Source organism: Fringilla coelebs (assembly GCF_963513975.1).
Source record: "Fringilla coelebs genome assembly, chromosome: 11".
Taxonomy (NCBI): Eukaryota; Metazoa; Chordata; class Aves; order Passeriformes; family Fringillidae; genus Fringilla; species Fringilla coelebs.
In genome coordinates, this window is record NC_140037.1 from 19,553,529 (window position 1) to 19,565,083 (window position 11,555).

The 11,555-nt window shown below is 44.7% G+C and overlaps 1 protein-coding gene across 1 annotated transcript; it reads right to left on the reverse strand.

The window, feature by feature from the left end:
• Positions 1-1,812: 1,812 nt before the first annotated feature.
• Positions 1,813-10,467, reverse strand: CHMP1B (charged multivesicular body protein 1B). The gene is made up of 8 exons (XM_084212919.1): positions 10,341-10,467; positions 8,099-8,196; positions 7,237-7,383; positions 6,383-6,451; positions 6,131-6,238; positions 5,743-5,786; positions 5,367-5,439; positions 1,813-4,798 (listed from the first exon to the last, which is right to left on the reverse strand). The coding sequence occupies exons 1-8, from the start codon at positions 10,354-10,356 to the stop codon at positions 4,754-4,756; spliced, it is 600 nt and encodes a 199-aa protein (XP_084069045.1). The 5' UTR covers positions 10,357-10,467; the 3' UTR covers positions 1,813-4,753.
• Positions 10,468-11,555: the final 1,088 nt, after the last annotated feature.

Consider the following 11,555-nt stretch of genomic DNA (forward strand, 5'->3'; position numbering starts at 1 on the left):
GAGTCATAAAAGGTTTAATAAAAAATACTGAACGTCTTTAAAGGAAGTTTTCAAATGCTTTCCTATCTCTGACAGCTCATTTTGACAGAAATTGATTGTGCTAAAGAATCATGAATCAGATAGCAGGGAAATTAAATTAAGCTGATTATTATCTTGTCAGATACACACATTATGTCATGTTCGTTGCTTTGGCAAAACGATTGTTTCATTTAGGTTTAATAAATTTAGAATATCCTAAGTAATACACACAGGTGTGACTGTAAAACATTTTTGGTTTTAGATCTTAATTTTATTTATTTTGATATTTTTATTTCTTTGTATTCTATTATTCTATATAATTAGCATATGCATATAATTCTCTAGATTGTTTGGATTGTTAAATATGCATGTTTACATTAGAAATATGCAATATGAAACATTTTATTCTCTGAAACCCCTCTTATTTAGGTAAAGGCTGTGAGCAGTCTCTGTGCTGAGTCTGGGTCTGGCAGCTCCTTAGAGTGACTGGCACCATTGGAAGACCTTGGAAAGCTTTCCCAAAACCTGGATCCTGCAGCCCCTTTGATTTTCCCTTTTGAACCATTTCATGCAGCTGATCCAAGCTGAGTTCTCTAATAAAGAGCAGCAAAGTGAAGCAGGAGCCTGGGAGACTCTCTCAGTGCATCTTCTCCCAGTGAAAGCAGCTCCACTGGCACGTGAAATTAGTTACAGATTGTTCACGTGGGGCCTTTCCCTCAAGGAATGGTAATGAAGGGAGCTGCTTCCGAAACAAGCAAGGCCACTGACCCTACTTGGGGTTCCACTGCAAAAATACTGTTTGGAACAAGAAAGTTGGGAGCCAAGTGCTGTTGTGAGCTCAAAGCAGCCTGAGCAAGAGGTGAAAGCAGAACTGCAGAGAGAATCCTGAAATTAAAGTCAATCCATCATCAAAGCAAAGCTCATCAAAGCTCTGATAAAAAAGTAAAATTTACCACTAAAATCCATTTCCGTCAGTGCATAGTGTTTCCTTATGTATAAAACAGAAAAATGATCACAGGTCAAAAGCAGAACAACAGCTAAAACCCCCCAAGATTTAACTAAAAATTAAATTTAAACCCAAGTTTTAAGCACAAGGTTACTCATTATCCTCCTCACTCCTACGAGATCTCAGAGACCTTTATTACCCCAGAGGCAGCAAAGGACCGTTGATTTAGCGCAGACTGACCCCATCCAGATGACGGCCCCGTGGATGTGCTGCCGGGCTGGATTTCGGGATCAAAGCCCCGGCACAGGCACGTCCTACAGCGGGTGGATACTGCCCAAACAAAGGTTCCACGGGAGACACTGCTCCCCGAACCAACCAGACATTTCTGCAGGATCCATAAAAGCAAAGCCTCAGGTGCCCTCTGCTGGCTCTTGAACGACTGAACAGAAATGTTAAACCTGAAGATTTTTAGGCATGGGAAAGCCAAAACCAATCCCAAACTCAAACCCACACCACCTCCTTGCCAGTTTTCCAGCGGTCCCTTGTTCCTTGTGTAAGGACAGAAAACCCTCAGAGATATTTAAGCACGGGGCTCTCTCCATATCAGACTAAACATTTTTAAACACCCCATAAAATTAGAGTTTATGTTGTTATACTTAATATTAACTACTCCCCAATTGTCCCAAATCTCCCTCAGTAGTACCCACTTAATTTTTGTCTTGTTTTTCCTCCATTAATATTGAATTTTCTGGACGTCTTCCCACAGGAAAGACATCCCATGTGCTTGCCCATCCATGTACAGAGACCCGTAGCAGCCACACAACCTGCACACACACCCAGAATGAGTTGGCTGTACAATTTTATTTTCCACCTGCAGTTACATTTACAAACTGTCCCATACAAGTAAAGCAGTTTTCAAAGTGAACTCAACCAGAGCTACAAAAATTATTCTCTTCTCTATACACGGCACCAGCTTCAGAATTTATGTCTATACACAACTGCTGATTATGTTTAACAAAAATTCACTCTTTTTTGGCTCCAAGGATCTCCACAAAGGCAACTTGATAAGTTTCATCCCGTTGCAATCATGACATTAAAGTTCTTGGTTTTGTTTTGCTTCCCTCTCCTTTCATCTGCATGGTTTTGTTTTGGAATTCTAATGAAGACAAAGCTACCACAAACCAGCAGTTTTAGAAACAGAGGATAAAAATGCTGAGCAAAACCATCCAGCAACATTTCAAGCAATGTTTCACTTTAGATGCGCCTGCTCATCAGCAGAAATATTGAAATTTTAGCTGGTTCCAGAAAAGCACAAACAAGTGATTTAACATGAAATGAACTTTACAAACAGTCAACTTACAGAGACAAAACAAGGTCGGAGTGAGGAGCCAGAGCTGCTCAGGGAAGAGAAATGCTTTGGGGAGCCTGAAGGAAGAATGAAACTCAAATATTGCTTTAGAAGTAACTTTCAGCTTTAAGCATTTCCAAATGACATGAGAAAAATGTATGTATTTAAAATATAACTTCAACCTTTCTGGATGCAGCTCCCAGCCATGAGTGAAAGCATTTCCCCAGGAGAGGGCAGGAGTTCTGTTCACAGGAGCTGCCAGCTCCAAACCCTGGCACGGCTGAAATACACAGCAGCTCCTGGAGTGGAGTCAACAGGGCAAAAACTCCCTGTCTCAAACACCTATTTCTGCCTAAGTCTCTTAGCACCACAGTCCCCCAGACACAACTTTAATTATGTCAGTCAAACCCTTGTATTTGTTAATTCCTTTCAAGAGACAACACTGAAAATCTGTGCTGGCTCTGGAGTTCACCAGCCTGGGATAAGATCAAAACTCCACAACAATCAATAAAATAATGAAGCTTATTTAACCTTTCTGTTGCAGCAATCTCACTCCCAGTCTATTTTTAAATCCCTCCAAGGCTCACAGCAAGGCAACAGACTGGGAAAATCAACCATGTGGGAGCTCAGAATTGCTGTCTGACCCTCAACTAATTCCAGAATGGCCCAAACCAGCCTAACAGCAGCATCATTTTTAACATTAGAAGAAGCCAGACACAGTAGCTGGAGCTGTCGGCTTTCAGACACTGAACCCTCAGCAGTTCATGGACAGCTCTGAGTAAACTCTGGTGTGGAGTGATTCCACAGCAGGAAGCTTCCAGCACTCTCATGATATGAAGTAACTGAATATTAAAAAGCTGAAGGAAGTCCAGCAAGGCAAAGGCACACACACAGTCACCCCAGCTGGGTAACTGGGTTGCATAGATACACCATGACCATGGTTACAATGTTCAGAAGCAGCCAGGGAAGAAAATGAAGGAAAAAGTCCCTTTCCAGGATGTTCTACTAATCATTTGAAGGAATCATAGCCAGGATACAGCTGTCAATACGTGGTTTTTAAATACCTTCCAACTTCTCCTGTTTACAGGAGGAACACTCAAGGTGTTTACATTTATTTTAAATGTCACTTTCTTTCTAACAAGTAAAAAGATTCCATTTTAAACTCACAGATTTAGTTCAGCTGCCAGCGTGAGAGAACCCCACAACATTTCAGGTTGTTTTGTCTATCTTATTTTCCTTATTTTTACAGTAACCTTGATTACTTCAGTACATAACATCCTGCTCAACCCTTAGAGTGAGATGGGTAACACATTCAAAATAACATCTGAAACTGCTCTGAAATGTTTCATCACTTTTGCTCATTTTCACTGAAAAAGTCTCGCTTGAATAAAAAAAGTGAGTTTTTACTTTTTCCTTAAACAATTCCCTAACACTGGAAAACCCAAGTGGCCCTGAACACCAGGCAAGTAAGAAATTAAGAACCAATTCCAAGCCTGGTGCTCCACACCTTCCCTCACCCCTACAAAGACAAAAAATAAAAATGAGACCAAAAAAATCAGGAAGAGACTTTGAACGTCACTGTTTATCACAACACATCACAAGTTGTCTCAGGTACAAATTTCTACAACCATTTCTTATTTTACAACTGCAACAAGAGTTTGAAGCTACTGAGAGCAGCCAGACTCTCTTACTATGCAGAAATATAAAGGGATTGCTAAAATTAGCTCCTCCATACAACCAGAATATGAAAAACAATGGGATGTTATCTGCAGAGAGCAACAGACCTGGCAAAGAGTCCAAAAATATATTTTATTCCTCCTGTGCTGAAGTGATGCCACCACACAGGTCCCCAGTTATATGAAATCAGCTTTTGGTAACTTATTTTTGAACTAAACTGTTAATTTCAGCACATTTATCCTAAATTTTAAAGACTAAAAAACTCAAAGTCCACTTATTTGTTTCAACAAGTGCATTTTCCAGGAGGTCCACGCTGTCCATCCTTGCATGTTCCAGGAGTTTGGCTCTGTAGGAAAATGATCTATAACAATCATCTGAACTGATACATCAGTTCTCCAACCAGAAACAGTTCTCATAATTTAAAAAAATCACTTCATAATTTAAAATATATCTCACTGACATTCTGCTTTGCTTGGAACTAGAATATACCACCATTAGTAGCTGACTTAGAACATCAACTTGAATTTGTGAAAAAAGCTTGCAAAAAATAGATCAACTTCCAAATGTACAGAAAAGGGCATCAGAGCTGATATTTTTGGGTCACTTAATGTATTTTAGAAAGAGTAGCAAGCTGGGAGTGAAGTACCCTATATTACAAATATTCAAACACCTAAGCTGGACTCTTTTACACCTCAAGTGTAGTGCAGGGTTAGTTCCAGACAGGGAATTTGGAAGCAGGTCCAAAGAACTGCAGCTCTGTTCAGTTAGACTTGATCACGTAGGCGGGCCAGCCTCTGTGACAGCTCATCCTGCACAGTTGGAAAACAAAAAGGGAAAACCAACCATCAACAACAGGAAAAGCAACTTTTGCCACCTCAGGTCCAGCTGATGAGAAATTCTCTCATGGTTTAACAAGATTTGCTTAAGACCTCAAGCATGGCTGTGAAGGAGGAATTTCAGAATACAAAATTAAGCAAAGAAAGAAATTTTTCAAAGAAGGTGGAATATTTGATAGAACAAGGGGGCTGAAATCCTTCCCTGTGAGGGTGGGGAGGCCCTGGCACAAGGTGCCCAGAGAAGCTGTGGCTGCCCCATCCCTGGGAGTGTCCAAAGCCAGGCTGGATGGGGCTTGCAGCAACCTGGGATAGTAGAAGGTGTTTCTGCCCATGGCAGGGGTGGCACTGGAGGAGTTTTATGGCCCCTTCCCTTTAACATTCAACAAATGTATTTTGACAGCAAGACTTTCAACCACACAGTTTCCTTGGAACAGCTGAAATAGAATTTAGGAATTTGGCATTTCGTTTGGACTGAGTGAAGCATTAATTCTCACATCCCATTTCTCCAGAAAACATTGACTCACTGAAATCCAACATTTACCTGCTCTGCTGAGGCCACACTTGTAGCAACTGAACCTGTCTGTCCTTGAGGTAGTTCCATGTTCAGATCAAGGCTAAGAGGAGAAAACAGAGCAAACACCAAGTCAGGCACGGATGGATCAAGGGGGAAGCACAATAATTGACAGCAGAGGAATAATGAGACAGCACCCCCTGAACACTCCAGAGTTACACATGCTGGTGAGTAATTTTGACTCACTACCAAGACAAGTCAGATATGTCCAGAGGTAAAAGGAAAATTGTGTTTTTTCTCTGCTTCCAAGAGACAGCTTATAAAACAAAGGTATTTGACCATAGATATAATCAGCAAGGGCTGTGGGAACCAAGATTTATTCTAAAGAAATAGAAATTTCACCTACCCTGCTTCATCTGCCATTTCCTGCAGGAGCATGTCCACTTGGTTCTAAAGGAAAACAAAATGGATTGCTGCATTTGGAGTTTCTGACAATCTCTTTTTAGATTTTCAGAGAACAGGAATTATTTTAACAAAACTGATTTAACGGTAAATGCCTTTGGCAGAATAATTTTGTGCTTAACCACTAGAAGGTATGAACTCAAAAATAAGGAGCAGAGGTACTCAGTTAAAATTACATTAATTGAATTCTGGCTTGTAAATAACGCTTCTACAGAATTCAACTGATCTGTAAAAAAACCCAAACATATACCTGAGTGTTTCAAGTGCTGTTAATGAACACTTTAGACACATAATTAAGATCACCTTGATAAAATATATTTTATCATTCTTACTTGTGGCGTTGTTAATGTCGTAGTGTTGCTCATTGTGTCTTCCATCTGTTGTGTCTGAACGTCCAGTGTCTCAAACTGATGCTCAAATTTGTCCATTAGTGCAGATATCTATGAAAAATATTAATCAAATCACTTATCTTCAGATAAAAGAAAAAACAGATCTCAACTGGAAAACTCTGGATTGAATTTCCCTTTTTAAAACTTGTCCCTTCTGCTTTTGATGTCAGCTCCAAGAAAATTAAGTCTATTTACCTTTTCCAAGTTCATGCTCTTCAAGGTGGCATCCATGGACTTCACCACCCCTGCCATTGACTTTGTAACCTGAAATAAGGGGAAGGAAATTATTACAAGGAAAAAAGAGCAGTTTAGGAACAAATCCTTCCCTGTGAGGGTGGGAAGGCCATGGAATGAATATCCCAGAGAAGCTGTGGCTACCCCTGCATCCCTGAAGTATCCAAGGCCAGGCTGGGCAGGGCTTGGAGCAGCCTGGGATAGGGGAAGGTGTCCCCGACTAAGGCAGGAGCTGGCACTGGATGGGCTTTAAGGTCCCTTCCAACCCACATTATTCTGGGATTCTGATATTTCCTACCCAGCTCTCTTATCTCTGTTAACAGAGCTTTGACAGTACCAAACAGGAGGGAACATCCTATTGCCATCTGGAATGTAATATTTTAAATAGCTCCTACCATTCCCAGCTCTAGAAATTAACTCAGCCACTTGAAATACACATTCTGAGGCAAAATTCACTAAAAATGAGCTTTATATGGCATTCATTTCTATAGACTTGAGACCTGTCACTGTTAAGGGATACATTTGGTCCACAGGTCACAATAAACTTTCAAGATGAAGAGCAGTAAATCAGTTTACCTTAAACAACTATCTATTGGAATCACAACTCCTACCTCATGACTTTACTTTGAAGGGGAGAAGTACCTTTGTGACATAATCCAAAGAGCACCTGCCAGAGGAATTCTGGCAGCTGATTTACTCTTGGTTATCTCTAAAACCAAAAGTGAAAGTTCCCAGCTGGTTGCAGCCGGGATGAAGCCACTCCAGAGAAGATGAGAGGTCTCCTCCTTGCCCCTGCAGGAGGGGGAGGGCCTCACCTTGCCCATGGTGACAGCAGTCTGGACCCTGGCAGCTACGGCGTCCACGCGGGCGCTCATGCGCAGGAAGTTGATGGCCTGGTTCTTCTGGCGGATGGCATTCTCCGCGTGGATCCGCGCCACCTCCATGTTCCCCTTCTGGATGGCCTTGGCAAAGAGGGAGACAAAAGGAAAAGCCTTTTACCCTTCCTTACTCCTGTACATAGGATTTCTGTATCATCTGTTTTGGCTTTGAAAAAAGCATTAATTAGTCACTGTATCTTTTTCTATTAAAAAAGTAAACAAACCCCTCCCTCCTCCCACAACAGACTGCAAACATTTCTAAGATGAGAAGTCCTAACTTCTTTCCAAGGAAGGCTTGGAAAGAATGCACTTCAAATAGGCAGTTTTGCAGAGCGACAGAAACACAATTTCTGTTCCCAAAAACAGTTTCAGTCTCAAGACACAAACACAGGCACAGGTGGCACAGCTGTTCTCATGGGCAAAACCACATCAAACCAACTCAGTCTCTCTCTTCACTGCTTCAAGGACTCAAAAGCTGTTTTGAAGTTCCTCTCCACAAGCCCATTTAATACAAGCTGATAAACATGAAGTGGTTTTAACTCTGAGAACAACAGTCTCTACCAAAGCACATACAAGACAATCCTCTAGGGAAGCAAATGCCACGAGCCGTCCATGACGATGCATGAGGATTTATCCTCATGTTTATTAATAAACACAGGAATATTTATAGTCACATATTTTAAATCACAAACATTGACCACATGATTAATAGCATGCACGCCTGGGAAATGACAACACACCAGATGTCTTCTTGCCCTAACAGGCAACCAACAGATCTAAAAACTTGGTTCAGACTTACCTTCTTAATTTTAGCTTTCTCAGCCTTTTCTTCTTTGTCGCATTTTTTGGAGTTCCTGTTGAGCTCCTTTGCAGCAAACTTCAAATTAAACAGGTGTTCTGCAGTGCAAGTTAAGGGACCAAACCTAATTCAGAGTGATAAATCCAACCACCAAACACTTCCCAAGAGGAACTGAGAGTGGTTCTCTGCCTGTTACTTTCACTCCCACACCCGAAGCCAGCGACTCCCAGTGAAATGATGTGGTTTCCTGAGTTCCATGGAACCTCCCCATCCAAAAAAGGCCCAAAGCCACTGAAGAACACAACAAATAAACTCTGTAACAGCAAACTGGCTCAGCTGGCCACAGCCAGTTACAACCCAGCAGGATCCTGGATTTAAATTGTTCTTCCAGCTCCTTCCCAGCCCTGGGTCATGTGAGTGATCTCAGGCTCCCTGACAGCTCCATCACCTGATTTTTGGGCAGAGAGTACTCCAGTCAGGAAGAGAAACTTTAAAAACAAAAGTTCAACTGCTTAAACTAAAAGCTCCAAGAAAACAGTAAGACAAGCCTTCAGAGTGATTTGGAATGACTGCATTAAACTATTACTGACAGAGAATAGAGTGGGTGCTGTAAAAATAACAATCAAAAATGCCTTCTTAAAATACTGTTGATGAAAGCTTCCAAATAATATTAGTCCTTCTCAAACAATATGTAAGTAAAAAGCTTTGTAGGTCTCTTTCCTGCCAGCTGTAGTATCCTAAGAGGAAGATGCAGCAGGTTCTAAGATGATTACGAATTAAGTGGAAACACAAAGCTAAAGATTCTGAGTACTTGAGGTTTCTTCAATATTTCAAGCACATAAATTATTCCAGAGTTGTTTTCTCCCTTAAAGTCCAGCCATTCCCCTTACTCTGACAGCAACCTGGAAACATTAGGAATGTCTTTTGTTATCCTATAAACATCACAGGCAGACTACAAACAGGTAACAAACATGACTTTGGATAGGATATCTATTAATGTAGCTACCAAAACCAGAGCAGTTTATTTTGAAATAACTTCCTCAGTTACTCAGCTTGGGAATTTATCTGACATTAAACCAGCTCACCCATCCCTGAGGAGCACATTCCTGCTCCTCCCTTCAACTGTCTTTCTCAACGTGCCACAAACCAAGAGGAACCCAACTTCCACCTCAGTCTGTGACTCACAGTCAGCTGCTCCCTACCAGGACAACCGGCAATGCCAGCACTGCCTGCACATTCCAACCACACTGAGACCACGGCAATCCACACCGAGACCTCTGGGCTCTGTAAGAGTTTTCTGCCCCTATGTGTTAAGATGGTTTTATACAGCAAGAAAGTTTCAGTCAGCCCACACAGGGCTCTGTGTGTAAATTCTTTCCAAGAGCAGGAAGCACAGCTGACGTGGTGGCTGTCTGGAGAACAGCCCAGCTGACATCACTCCAGTTTACACACATGTATGCTGTCCCTGCTGCACAATTTGCACTATTTTTAGTATAAATTGTGTTTTCTGCCTCAGGAACTGGGCTGTCCCTCCATCCACCACAGCCCTGCCTCCTCCTCCTTACTCCCAGCCCAGGCTGCCTCATCACGCCTTGGGAAGAGACACCGAACTTCCCACTCACTTCCTCGTCCCTTCAGGGCGGTGAAACCCCAAAATCACAGAATAACTCCGGTAACAAGGGACCTCTGGAGATCACCCAGTCCAACCCCCCGCCCTGGCAGGGTCACCTGGAGCAGGTGACCCAGGAATGTGTCCAGGTGCCTTTGGGATTTCCCCAGACAGACTCCACACCCCCATGGTAGCTGTTTCAGCGCTCTGCCCCCTCCACGGAAAGAAGTTCTTCCTCGTGTTGAGCTGGAACTCTTGGTTTTTAGTTTATGACCACTGCTTCTCATCGTGGTGCTGGGCACCACAGAGCAGAGCCTGGCACCATCCTCTGACAGCCCCTGGAGATGCTGGTATGGAATATGAGATCCCTTCTCCCTTTTCTCGTCTTTAGAAGAGAATTCAGAGATTGAGCGACCTCAGCCCCTGGCAGTGTCACACCCAGCCCTCCTGATGCTGCCCCTCGGTCCCCGCGACCACCGCAATGAGGGGAAATCGCCCCCTCGTTCCCCGCGCCCCGGGGGCTCCTCCCGGCGGGGAGGCCTCGATCGCCACCGCCACCTCCCCCGGCCCGGCCCGGCCCGGCCCGGCCCGCGGCTCCCGGCCCGTCCCGCCCGCGCTCCCGCCCGAGGATACTCTCCATGTTGGACATGCTGGCGGCGCCGGGGGGAGCGGCGCGGCTCCGGACCGGGCTGGGGCAGCGCTGGGCCCGGGGCGGCGGAGGCTCCGGCGGCTCCGGGTTCCGGCCCCGTGACGAGCCGGGGCGGGGCCGCGCCTGCGGCTTTGGCCTGGGAGGGACCGGGAACCTCATCCCGGCCCTCCCCTGCTGTGGGCACGGGTACGTCCGTAGGTTGGGGTGCTCTGAATCCAGGCCAGCCTGGCTTTGGACGTTTCCAGGGATGGAGGAGTCAGAGCTTATCTGCGAAATCTATTCCAGGGCCTCACCACCCTCACAGGGAAGAATTTCCTACTAATATTCAATCTAAATTACAGAATATCCTGAGTTGGAAGGGATCCACAAAGTTCATCAGTCCTGCTCCTGGCCCTGCACAGGCACCCCAACAATCCCACCCTGTGCATCCCTGGCAGCGCTGTCCAAACCCTCCCGGAGCTCTGGCAGCCTTGGGGCTGTGCCCTGGGCAGTGCCCGACACCCTCTGGGGACAGAACCTTTCCCTGATCTCCAGCCTGACCCTGGCACAGCTCCGGCCGTTCCCTGGGTCCTGTCCCTGTCACCACAGGGATCAACGCCTGCCCCTCTGCTTATTCTCACAACAGGGATGTAACTTCGCTGTTTCCCCTCAATCTCCTCCAGCTGAATAGACCAAGTGCCCTCAGCTGCTCCTCAAGGCGCTTCATCATCTTCACGTCTCCTCCTTTGGACATCTCTCCTTCAGTTTGAATCCATCCCCCAGCTGTCCTGTCTCTCCAGGCCCTTGTAAATAAATAGTGTCTCTTCACCTTTCTCATCAGCTCCTTCAGGTACTGGAAGGCCACAATTAAGTCACCCCAAAGCTTCTCCACAGCAGACACCCCCAGCTCTCCCAGCTTTTCTCCAGATCAGAGCTGTCCCATCCCCTCTAATCATTTGTGGCCTCCTCTGGACTGGCTCCAGCAGCTCCACGTCCTTCTGGATCCCAGGGCTGGAGACAGCTCTGCAGCTCTGCTCTGCCCTTCCTGCTGCCCACACTGGGATGAGCCCAGGACTTGGGGGCTGTGGCTGGGCCATGTCCAGCCTCTCAGCCACTAGGATCTATATTTAACAATATTTTCTGCTGAGACATCTCAGACAAAATCTGCCAGAGGAGTGATGCATCTGTGCTGGCAGTTCTTCCCAGGTGACATGCCTGTA